A 12,708-nucleotide genomic window follows, 5' to 3' on the forward strand; every position below is an offset into this window, starting at 1 on the left:
CTTGGCACCCCGCGAGGTGGTTACTCAGCAGTGCCCATTCTGGAGCTGTCCCTGACAAGGCACAGTGTGAATCCTAGGTCCAGTCAAGATTATTAAGAGATCATTTGATAAGCAAAAAATTATCTAGCAAATTGAAATTGGACAAGGTCACCTGAGCAGGTTACCTCTTTTCTTAAGAGCGAAAATTTTAGTGGCAAGTTATTTTAGCTCTCTTTGGAATCACACTGTATTTGACCTTGAACAGTGTGTTGTTTTGAAGGACAGAATGACTGACTAGATGCTAATCCTAGAATATGTACCGCGTTAATTGTTCCAGGAACTTTCACAGAAAAGCTGGTTTTATTTAAAACATCCTGCTCATTACACGAGAACCATCATCCTTTTACTGGCTGAGTTCAGCCCTGGAATGTGAAGGTGAAGTGTTTCTGTTCGGACATAAAGAAAGTGAGGCATCCATTTCCTGTCTGAGGAAAACTTCGGTGTTTACCAGTCAGCTTTGTGTGCTGAATCCTCTTCCCCCTTTAATAAACCTTGGTTGTTTTTCGTCAATCTGCTGCTGTTGTGTGGTTCTTTCTAATTTTTTTTTTCCTTTGTGGAATGAACATTGGTATAGACCACCTTGATGGAAGGGGAGCAGACAACCAGGAAGAGGGTGATGAGAAGAAAAGCGACATTTAAAAACTATAATTTAATATGCCAAAATGTTTTTTCGATTTTTTTTTTTTTCTTTAGGATAAGGAAACCTGTGTGGGTACCAACAATCAAAGCTACATCTGTGACACAGGACACTGCTGTGGACAGTCTCAGTGCTGCAACTACTACTATGAACTCTGGTGTAAGTCCTTGCCCCCTGGGGGATCTGTGGCACTCCAGGGTGCTCCTGGTCACGGTCTCTGCTCATTGGGAAATGGTGGACTGGGCCATGTTTCTTACTCTCTTGGAGGAGGTGTTGCAAGTAGAAACTGTTGCTGGGTTCCAGATGCGATTCCTCTGTAGAGGACTGGTCCAGTGCCCTTTGGGCACCATGGGCTAAAGACTAGAAAATAGGGTCAGAGTCTTCTGAAGAGGCCATGGGTATGAGGTCTGCTGCAGGAACTCCTGCCTGGGGTTCTCTCTGACGCCACCTTCAGGGTGTCCTGAGCAGTGGTAACAATACACCCTTCCACGAGCCAGCCCAGACACCCAGGCTTTGCCATCTTTGCGAAGAGAGGTTGCAGCAGCCGACCTGTGAATGCCAGGCGAGGCTTTGTGGAGAGCTGTAGTGTTGTTTTCTTATAACAGCCTTAAGGACTTCCAGGATTCCTCATAGAGCATCAAGGAGCTGCCTCTGTTTCTGAGGGTCCCTGTCAAAGGGACCTTCTCCTAGGTCCCTGCCCATGGAGCCTGTCTGAGGTTGCCTGTCAAAGGGACCTTCTCCTAGGTCCCTGCCCATGGAGCCTGTCTGAGGTTCCCTGTCAAAGGGACCTTCTCCTGGGTCCCTGCCCATGGAGCCCTCTCAGGGTGAGGGAGTCTAGAGGTTTAGCCCCTTTGTTTCTTTCCCATTTCTCAAGCTGAAGTGTCTGGAGGCTTGCTTCTCCAGTGTACCTCCCCTGTTAACTCTCAGCTAATTGCCGTGTGCAGACAATCCTCTTCTTGCCACTGGTTTGTTTGAGGCCATGAACTTGCACCTTTCAGGCTTGCCCAAGAGTGGCGACATCACCGTGATCTTCAGGGAGGGAGCCAGGTTCGAGGAGTTCACTAACACACTTTGGATTCCAATCTTCTCAAAGCTTGGATGAGACCCTACAGGATGCTGGACAACGAATTGGGAGGACAGGAGAGTCCTTAGGGCAGGGTCCCCAGGTGACCAGCACTGCACTGGTTCTCACAACTGTCTGTAGAGAGGAGAAACAGTAGACTGTTTCCCCAGATAGTTCTAAGCTCCTGTCACTCCTTCTGTTTGGAAACAAACTGGGCTGGTTTGTCAAACTATGCCTTTGCTGCCAGTGTCACCCTGTCCTTTCTCCCCTTCCTCTGTCTGATCTCCCCACTCCCTCCACATCAGTGATGTGGTCGGAGAGCTACAAGTGCTATTGTTTAGTATGGAAAGGAAATTAGATTCTTGGCTGGTCAGTCTCTCCCTCTAAATGTAAACGTATTTTGTAGCCAATGGGAGTGGTTCCTTCAAACAGGACCTCTCCTCACCCTTATACTTCCCTTTCAAGGACTGAGGACTGGCTTGTCCTTTCTGAGGAATCCCAGGGGCGGTCAAATGCATACTTCCTTCCCAAGGAGACGACAGGGCTCAGGATGTCCCCACCATTCCTCCGTGAATATAAGCAACAGCAAAGGAGGGCCCAGAACTGTTGCTATTTTAGAAGGGGTGGGGCCGAGGGACTTAGTAGAGGACACAAAGTGCCAAGCAGGTGAACAGACTGTGTTTAAATGTTTTAAAATGTAGATAACCACAGGGTTCAAATTCTCCCTCCCACCCCTTGTTAAAACAAAAGTCGAAGCTGGACTGCCAAAAAGCCACAGAACTGCAGTTTGTTTTTCCGGGGCCTGGCCCAGGCAGCATCGGTTGTGGAGAGGCATGGGCTTGCTGATGGCCTCATCTCAGACTGACAGAGCCTCCTGGGACCTTGGCGGAGCAGGCTCCGTAGCCACCAGAATTGGGTCACTGTCGTCAGGGTCGGGGGGGGGGGGGGCGGGCAGCGGGGACAGGGAGACCCAGATGGCAGGGAGGCAGCCTGGGAACCAGGCACCTCATCCCAAGGGCTTAAAGAAAGCCAGAGGAGGAGCTGCTAAGTGGCTGATTATCTCCAGTTATGGTCAGCGGGGGGGAAAGGAGGAGGCTAGAGACCAGAGTCCGGACAGGGAGAAAAGACTTGCCACTATATGAGTTGGTCCACGCTTTCTGAGTTCTGGAGGGATGGAGGTTATAAAAGCAAAACTGTCCTCTTCAGTGCCCAAAAGTGACTTCTTAGTCAGGAGATGCCCAGTGAGTATTCTGCCTCCCTCAGAATTCTTTGGTTTTCTTCCTTATCGGGTCCTGGCCTCTGCCTGATGTGTGTATAGAGGGAAGTTGAGTGTTGGAATGAACCCCTTCAATTCTTACCAAAGCTGCATTTTTGGGGTGCCTGGGTTGCTCGGTTGAACATCCGACTCTTGGTTTTGGCTCAGGTCATGATCCCAGGGTTGTGGAATCGAGCCTCGAGTTGGGCTCTGTGTTAAGTGTGGAGCCTGCTTAAGATTGTCCCCCTTCCCATTCTCCCTCTGCCCCTCTCACCTGCTCGTGCGCTGTCTCTCTCTCTAAAAAAAAAAAAAAAAAACACCACCACCAACAAAAAAACCCCCCTGCTTTTTGGTCATTTTGAACCCCTTTCCTTCTGATTGCATCTAAACTTTGTCCGAAATGCAAAAAGAATGGGCTTTGGGTTATTCTTTTTGTCTCTTTCCTTTGGAAGGAAAAAAAGTCTCAGCCAGGAAATCCTTGGCAGAATTTCTGTCAGACCGAGTACCTCTTTAACCACAGTTGCCTACAGGGAAGGCCTCAGGGAAAAAAGGGAAAAATGCCATTTCCACCAACCCTTTCATCTCTACTGAGCTGAATTTTCCTGTGTGCCGAAGAGTGTCGTGTGCGCGCGCGCGCGCGCACACACACACACGCACACACGCACATACAGACCTTAGGCTTCATCAGCACCCTTTCTCCCTTTCAGTTGTAACCTAAGCCAGTAGTTATTACTGGGCCTGCATCAAATGGGAAGCGAAGGTCCTGTTTTAGCACTAAGGCTATAAGGGCTGGTCATCATCATTATTGTTACCCCATGCATTTTTATGGCACTTGTACTTTAATTCATTATTCAGTCATTTATTCATTCAGTAAACCCTTACTCCAGTGGTTCTCAAAATTTGGCAAGCATCCAAATTTCCTGGAGGGCTTATTAAAACACAGAGCTCTCGGCCCTGCTCCCAGTTTTTTATTCAGTAGGTCTGAGGTGGACTTGAGAATTTGTGGTCCTAACAAACTCCTACTTGATGCTCTGACCTCTTCTGTGTTAGAAACTGTGGGGAGTCATACATAATCCTTGCTGTCAACAGGGAATCTCCTAGCAGAGAGAGGAGATAAGACACAGCTCCCCACTAGTAACACTGAGAGTGGAATGTATGTGGCAGGACCACTGTGAATGTTCAGGAGAGTTTGCTTTGGCTAGCCAAGATTCAGGCAGCCTTCGTGGAAGAGGTGGGATTTGAAGTGCACCCTAAAGGGTGGATAGGATTTAAACTTATGAAGAACATAGGGGCCCCTGGGGGGCTTAGTTGGTTAAGCATCTGACTTCAGCTCAGGTCATGATGTCACAGTTCATGGGTTTGAGCCCTGCATTGGGCTCTGTGCTGACAGCTCAAAGCCTAGGGGCTGTTTCAGATTCTGTGTCTCCATCTCTCTCTCTGCCCCTCCCTCCTCACGCTCTCTCTCTATCTCTCAAAAATAAAATAAACGTTAAAAAAAAAAATTAAACACATGAACATGAAGAAGGGTACAGTGGCTTTGCAGGCAGAGGAACAGCATAGGCCAGGACCCCATGGGAAAGAACATTGTACGCGTGATGTTGTTCACCCTTCCCCCGGGCCTGTGGGGCTTGTCTGGGAAGGAGCAGGAAGTGAGCTAATGTGCACAGAGCTCTGCTACATATGAGGCACTGGTAAGGTCTTCAATCACATCATCTCCTTTCACCCCAAGAGCAACCCTGCTAGGTACGCATATCATCCCCATGTCCTGACCCAGGGGCGTTAAGTAACTGTTCATTTGGATGCAGATGACTGGTAGAGTCAGTATGCCTCCCTCCAAAGCCACCCCCTTCCAGAACTATGAGCCAGACTAGAAGGTGATGGTCCCAGGTCGTGGAAGGTCCGGAATGTGCGTGTTTAATTTCCACCTGAGGATGCCCTTCATGGCACAAGTAGAGCAAAGAGGAAAACCAAAGGTGAGAGAGGCCACCAACATGCTCAAGGCTAAAGATCCTGAACCTGGATCTCCCGATTCTCATCCTAGGGCTCTTTCCACTCACCAAGCTACATTGTCCAGGGAGAGGTCAGAGCTGGGAATTTCTGCTCCTGAGATAATTTGAGGGACCTTCACCCGGGTATCAGTTTTCCCTTGTTTGGGCCTTAGTTAGGGAGAGGGGAGTGTTTCTGGGCAGTGGAATCCCTCTGAGGTGACATGAAGTTCTGTTTAAGACTGCCCCGCTTGTTTTCCACCTGTTAAATTTTCCTTTTTAGTTATCTTAAGATGTCCATTGTTGGGCTGCTTGTAAGGAAGGCCCATGGCATTTGCCACCCTTAGCAGGGTGGAGAGTGGGAAGCTGGGGCCTTCTTCTAAGCCCCGATTGGACCCCTGCTCCTAGAGGTCCAGGCTTCTGGACAAAAGTAGGTTCCTCAGTAGTACTTGGGCTAGCTTTCCAATGAATGTAGCCAAGAACAGAACTGAGAAGCAGACTTTGGACTTGTTCCACTGTTGCTTTTTTACGGAGTATTTTTTGGGGGGAATAAAAGAGGAATGGAAAGAAAACCCTTCCCATAGGTGGTCATACCTGTAACAAGAATAGTAGTAACAATCTAGAGAACTTATTATATGCCAAGCATGGTTCTGAGGACTCTCCATATATCAACTTGTTTATTCCTCACAGTGACCGGTAAGGTAGAAACTGTTATTCTCCCATTTTACAGGTGAAGGAAGTGAAAACAAAATTACCAAGGTCACAAAGCTAGGAAGTAGTTTTGTGAGCTGTGATTTGAATCCAGGTCACTGCCTCTTCCCTTCTGTAACTGCAGTCATGCTTATAGGAAGCTTGTCCAGTCTTTCAGATGAACTTGTAAGTCTTCTGGGGTCTTCTGTTCCCTAATTCAGGCCTTTTCCACAGAGGCAGTGGCAGGAGCTCCTGCTGAGAGCTTTAAGGGGCCAGGGAGGTCACCCACCATCCTATGACGTAGAAGGAGAGCTAATTTACAGTATGCTTTGGCTTCCTAATGAGGAATTTCCTGCCCCGTTGGGGAGTGGTGTTTTCCCAAGTTTATAGTGAACTCTGGGGCACATGACTCAGTTCCTACATTGAACTGTGATTGTTTTTCAAAACTTGTTTTCTGTTTTGCTTAGCATGACAAATGCTCCCCACCATGAGATCACAGCTTTCAAAGTTGTCATTGGGGAATGTAGTCTCTGGGTAGATGTGTGTTTGGAAAGGAGGGCATGCTTCTGTCTTTCTCTGTGTGTCTCTTTCATTAGGTTTTCCTTTTGTAAACTTTCTTCCTTGTTTGTGAAATCTAGCAAAAAGATCAAAAGTTTGTACAACTCCGGAGGGACCAGTCTGGATATCTCCCTTTTAAACTTGGTGGGACATTACTTTGACTCCAGTGACTCCCAAGAGAGTCCATTTTGTGAGGGCCAGACGAGAATGCCTTTTGCCTTCCCACATTAACCCCACCATTGGGACCAGCTCATTAAGGGTCTTTTCTGGACCTGTGCTAACACACCATCTTGCCACTAGTCGCATTCTGCTTCCAAGTTAGATTTCCCTCCGTTTTGACCCACACACATAATCTTTTGTCATACTGTAGTAGAACTGAAGAGGGGTGTCTGGCTGGCTCAGTTGAAAGAGTATGCAACTCTTGATCTTGGGGTGGTGAGTTCAACCTTCATGTTGGGTGTAGAGATTACCTAAATAAATAAAAACTTAAAAAAAAGAAATGAACAAATTAGAACTCATTTTGAGACTTGTAACATAAATATAACATCACACAACTGGTACCTGGTAGGGAGAATTTTTCTACCTGTTATTCTACATGAAAAGAAGTGGCGTGGTGGAATTTCAATGGACGCATGAGTTGTCTGGTGCTCTCTTAGATATGACTAAGGCAGTTTTGCTAAGGGTGTGTGTTCTAGTTGTCTCATTTCTTCCCCCAGTCTCCTGCCCTGCCTAATTTTTCCTTTAAAAAAAAAAAAATCTGTTTTTCTGTTATACTCCTAGTTTGGTGGATCTCAGTCTTTTTTCTGGATGAAGGATTCACTTAAGAATCTGATGAACATTGGGGCACCTGGGTGACTCAGTTGGTTAAGCATCTGGCTCTTGGTTTTGGCTCAGGTCGTGATCTTGGTGGTTCGTGAGATCAAGCCCGGAGTGGGGCTCTGTGCTGACAGCGTGGGTCCTGCTTGGGATTCTCTCTCTCTCCCTCTCCCTCTCGCCCTCTCTCTCTCAAAATAAAAATACATAAGTATTTTTAAAAAAGAAAAACAAAACATTAAAAAATAAAATCATGTTTCTTATATAGTCTATAAAATGAGAAATACTGTCCCTGGATCATTTATATTGCAGCATAAAGGTTAAAAGTTGGTTTACCTTTTAGGTAAGAAACTACTGAAAAAAATGCCTTGGGAGGTAAAAACTAGTTGAGTTGGATGCTAATTATCTAATGAGAGAATGTACGTTAAAGGTATACCAAGAAATATAAAGGATTGTGAGACTATGCTGGGCAGGTGAGAGAAATATAGGTAATATGGACGAGTGGTTAGCCCAGAAACTCTTAGACTGGACTCTAAAATGCATTTGGAAACCAGACTCTTCAGCAGAATGCACTGTACTTTTTTGTGCCACCAACCCCCAGCCCTGAAAAGGGTCACAGATCCAGATGGCAGGGGCTGAGGATGTTACGGGACAGCATCAGGGAACCACTTCCCTCCCAGAGCTCTTCTCTGGCCTCAGCACCATTTCTGAGGGCTCTTGTGATGGTGTTTATCCAGTCCTCAGTCAACCAGCAGCAGGAGAGAAAAATATAAGTGAAATTAAGCAAAGGTCATTAGCGAGTCTGGGAAAGACCACAAAGGAGACTTCTTGACTTCACCTTATGTGTATGTTCTCTGCTTAGGAATGGGGTTTTTCAGGGCGCCTGGGTGGCTCTGTTGAGTGTCCAACTTCGGCTCAGGTCATGATCGTACGGTTTGTGAGTTTGAGCCCCATATTGGGCTCTGTGCTCATAGCTCAGAGCCTCGAACCTGCTTCAGATTCTGTGTCTCCCTCTCTCTCTGCCCCAACCCACTCGCATTCTGTCTCTGTCTCTCTCAAAAATAAATAAACATTAAAAAAAAAAAAAAAATGGTAGGGGTGCCTGGGTGGCTCAGTTGGTTCAGCGTCCAACTTCGGCTCAGGTCATGATCTCATGGTTAGTGGGTTCCAGCCCCGCATCAGGCTCTGTGCTGACAGCTCAGAGCCTGGAGCCTGCTTCAGATTCTGTGTCTCCCTCTCTCTGCCCCTCCCCAGCTCATGCTCTGTCTTTCTCTGTCTCTCTCTGTCTCTAAAAAATAAATAAATGTTAAAAAAAAAAAAAAAAGAAATGGGGTTTTTCTGTTTGCCGATGGGATAAAGGGAAAAAATCCTCAGCCCATTGTCCTCCACCTGTTCTCTGGTTGGGAGGCCTCAGGAGAAGGTTCCATTGAACACTGACATGTGCTGAAAGCAATTAGGTGTCATACATACAATGGTGTTGCCCGCCTGCCAGGGCCAGGCTGCTGTACCACTGTCCCGTTTCACTGTGGTGGCTTTGTGAGAAGATTCAGCAGGAACACCCCTGGGGGACAGAAAGAGCCATTGCCAGAAGCCACACCCTAAATGTCAGTGCAATCTTTTGGAATATTGTATTCTGGTACAAATGGGGAATAAAAGCAGGTTTATTCACATACAAGTTTGTTTGGGGGAAAGGGGGGCTTTTTTTTTTTTTTTTTTTTTAAAGTAAGCTCTGTATCCAGCACGGGGCTCAAACTCACAACCCTGAGATCACACAGTCTACCGAATGAGCCAACCAGGAATCCCAGGGCTTTTTTTTAGAATTTATTTTAAGTTATTTTTATTCTTAAAAATTTTTTTTCTTAGATGTTTATTTTTGAGAGAGAGACAGAGCATGAGTGGTGGAGGGGTAGAGAGAGAGGGAGACAGAATCCGAAGCAGGGTCCAGGTTCTGAGCTGTCAGCACAGAGCCTGATGTGGGGTCTGGAACTCACAAACCGTGAGATCATAACCTGAGCTGAAGTCAGACCCTTAACCGACTGAACCACCCAGGCGCACCCCCCCCACCGCCCCACCTTTTTTTTCTTAATAATCTTAACTCATTCTGGTAAGAGATTCATGTGAAAATGCTTAAGTTCTAAACACAAATTTATCATCACAAAGCAGGTAATCAAAAATACAGGTAACATTTGTAATAGAAAAAATTGAAATTTGGGGCGCCTGGGTGGCGCAGTCGGTTAAGCGTCCGGCTTCAGCCAGGTCACGATCTCGCGGTCCGTGAGTTCGAGCCCCGCGTCGGGCTCTGGGCTGATGGCTCAGAGCCTGGAGCCTGTTTCCGATTCTGTGTCTCCCTCTCTCTCTGCCCCTCCCCCGTTCATGCTCTGTCTCTCTCTGTCCCAAAAATAAAATAAAAACAAACAAACAAAAAAAAAAATTGAAATTAATCAGGTGTAGAGAACAAATGAACAGTAATCTGTTCTTAGTAACAACTCACCTTAAACTCAGCTAAATTTTTTATTGAGAACTATATATATCCTTTTTATTTTTAAGAACTACATGCTCACCTTAGAGAAATTTGAAATGCAGATAAGCAAAAAACAGGAGATCTAATACCAGAAAATCTACTGTCCTGTCATCCAGGTCAAAGGTGGCTTCCCTTTTTTTTTTTTAATGTTTATTCATTTATTATTATTATTTTTTAATTTTTTTTAACGTTTATTTATTTTTGAGACAGAGAGAGACAGAGCATGAACAGGGGAGGGTCAGGGAGAGAGGGAGACACAGAATCTGAAACAGGCTCCAGGCTCTGAGCTGTCAGCACAGAGCCCGATGCGGGGCTCGAACCCACGGACCGCGAGATCATGACCTGAGCCGAAGTCGGACGCTTAACCGACCGAGCCACCCAGGCGCCCCTATTTATTTATTTTTTGAGAGAGGGAGAGAGAGAATACCAAGCAGGCTCTGTGCTGAACATCACAGAGGGGCTCAAATTCACAAACCATGAGATCGTGACCTGAGCTAAGATCAAGGGTTGTATGCCTAACTGACTGAGCCACCCAGGTGCCCCAGGATCGTATTTTATGCTGTTTTGTATTTTACTTTTCTTTTTTTTTTTTTTTTAATGTTTATTTATTTATTTTGAGAGAGAGCACACACGCGTACAAGTGGGGGAGGAACAGAGAGAGAATGAGGGAGAGAATCCCATGCAGGCTCTGCACTGCCAGCACAGATCCTGCTGTGGGACTCAAACCCACAAACTGAGATCATGACCAGAGCTGAAATCAAGAGGCGCTTAACCAACTGAGCCACCCAGGTGCCCTGGTTTTTTCACTTAATGTTAGAAACATCTCTATATGTCAAAAGTACGATTCTATGAATATTGTTAAATGATTTATGTCATTTCATTGTGTGAATACATTACCAGAAGAACTTAAAAACCTATCTAGAAATTTATTATTATTATTTTTTAAGTAATTTCTCCTCCGAATGTGAGGCTTGAATTCACGACCCAAAAGAGGTCTATGCTCCACTTACTGAACCAGCCAGGCATCTTCCCCTCTTAATTTTTTAAAGAAAGGACAGCAAAAATATAAAATTGGTCACAGACATTTTTAAGTTTAATTTACTTTGTTTCCAGGTTTATAATTTTAAGGGCAAAATTGAAATTTCTCCTAATCCTACCACTTAAAAATAAGTCACTATTTTTGTGTTTTTCCTTCCAGTCTCTTCCCCTCCGTGTGTGTGTGTGTGTGTGTGTTTCTTTTTTTTTTTTTTAACAAAATTGCTCAAGGATTTTCTGCATACATTTGAAGATTGGGGAGGGGTCTTATATTGGGGTTTGCAAAGATTCTCTGAGTCTGACCCAAGAGAACACAGTGGGAAACAAGAAGAAATAGTCGGCCTGGGGAAGGGGAGGCTGCTAATGGCCCCGAGTCTAATGTGATCACAGGCCAAAGGGAGGTGGGGGTGTTATTTGCAACGGTAGGGGATGGAATTGTACTGGATTATATCAAGAGCAGAGGAAGTCATTTACACTCTCTAGGGAAGAGATGGACCTGAGGCGATTAGAATTTTTCCAAGTATAACTTTAGTGACTTGTATTACACCAGTGTGCGTGGAAGAGAAAAAGCCCGTGATCTTTTTGGTGATATCAAGAGAATCCTAAGAATTCTCTTATCAGGCAGCCCTTCCAAGGCCCTTTGCAGTTGCTAATCCACTGGGATTTTGAGGGGCTCTTTGCTTTTGGTGAGTAGTCTCATATAGCAGCAGGAAGTGAGGCTGTGGACTGGCCGTACGGTACTGAGCAGGGCTTGGAGGTGGGGGTGGGAGATGCGTAATAAGAAGGGCCGAAGCATTTGTGTCCGGGACAAAAAGAGGAGGAGTGTGCTGTCCTAAAAGGTGAGCATATTTCATGCCCACCAAACCTAACACGTAGGCCCAGCGGTGCCAGACAGGTGCCTGTCACCCTCTCCCACCCCATCTTTCACTCTGGCACAAGCACGTGTGAAAATTGAACACAGGTTCCAAATACGAATTCACTCAGTGAGGCCCGACAGTGCCAGCCTCGACCAGGTGGGCACTGTCTGGGGACCCCCCCCCCCACACACACACACTCAGAAAGCTGCCCCTCTGGCTGCTGTTCACGAGCTGCGTGTGCCTCTCTGCCTTCCTCCCCGCCCCCAGGGTTCTGGCTGGTGTGGACCATCATCATCATCCTGAGCTGCTGCTGTGTGTGCCACCACCGCCGAGCCAAGCATCGCCTTCAGGCCCAGCAGCGGCAGCATGAAATCAACCTGATCGCCTACCGAGAGGCCCACAATTACTCAGCGCTGCCATTTTATTTCAGTACGTACACGAAAAGCCGCCAACCCCCCCCCCCCCACCCCAGGGAGGACACACAGACTGTGGGCCCCAGTGGGTCCTCTTACCCAGCACAGCACAGAGTCTTGCAGCTGTGGGAATGAGGGGCACTCCCCTTCGGCACAGAGGAGCATGTGAAGCCGCTGGTCTGGTCCAAATCCACACCGGCCAGGTTCTGACCGGGTTTTGGATCCTTTAGCAAATTATTTTTTTAAGGCAGATGGTCAGAGGATGTATGATGTGAGTAAATCAAGGTTTAGATTCCTGTGGCCTGAAATCCTTCCATTTTGCTAACTGCCCTGTGATATGCCTGAGCCAAGGCTGCCATAAAAGAGGCAGATGGTGGCTGGGGCGGGGGGGGGGGGGGGGGGGAGGGGGGGTTGTGGTGGTGACACTGGGACTTCCTGAGAACCAAGAAACGTGGTGACTCACTGAAGGACACTCACGTGACTTCCCCGGGGGGAGGTTCTTCACACATGACCTCTCAAAGGGTCATTGGAGGCCCAGCCATTCTACAGTGTGTTCTATAAAAGAAAGTGGCCACAGGTGTGGAATTACACATCCGGAAGCATTAAGTGCTTAGCACAGTGCCCGGCATATAGTAAGTGCTCAGTAAATGCTAGCAGTTATTGTTATAACCAGACCATCTGTGCCTTGAGACATTCAGCACATTCGAAAGATAATAAGCCTTGGTTGGCAGGACCCTCCCCCTTCGCTGGTAACCCACCCGCTCCTGATCTGAGTCAGGATGAGGCTTGGTTTGTCTCCTAGACCACCTCCAGCCACACTAGATTGAGGGACAACACAGATT

The 12,708-nt window shown here is 46.8% G+C and overlaps 1 protein-coding gene and 1 long non-coding RNA gene across 5 annotated transcripts in view; one reads left to right on the top strand and one right to left on the bottom strand.

The window, feature by feature from the left end:
* Positions 1-12,708, top strand: part of WBP1L (WW domain binding protein 1 like) — a 61,591-nt gene that overhangs the window by 44,652 nt on the left and 4,231 nt on the right. For all 4 annotated transcript variants that reach the window (XM_086680749.1, XM_086680751.1, XM_086680750.1 and 1 more), the window contains exons 2-3: positions 733-835; positions 11,721-11,882. In XM_086680749.1, coding sequence (XP_086536875.1) covers positions 733-835; positions 11,721-11,882 — 265 coding nt within the window. The remainder of the gene's footprint in view (positions 1-732; positions 836-11,720; positions 11,883-12,708) is intronic.
* Positions 5,150-12,193, bottom strand: LOC147576134 (uncharacterized). Its single transcript, XR_015241800.1, has 2 exons — positions 11,966-12,193; positions 5,150-6,712 (listed from the first exon to the last, which is right to left on the bottom strand). It is a non-coding gene; the product is annotated as an uncharacterized LOC147576134 (long non-coding RNA).

This window comes from Puma concolor, chromosome D2, assembly GCF_028749965.1.
Source record: "Puma concolor isolate L17-30 chromosome D2, mPumCon1.1.hap2, whole genome shotgun sequence".
Taxonomy (NCBI): Eukaryota; Metazoa; Chordata; class Mammalia; order Carnivora; family Felidae; genus Puma; species Puma concolor.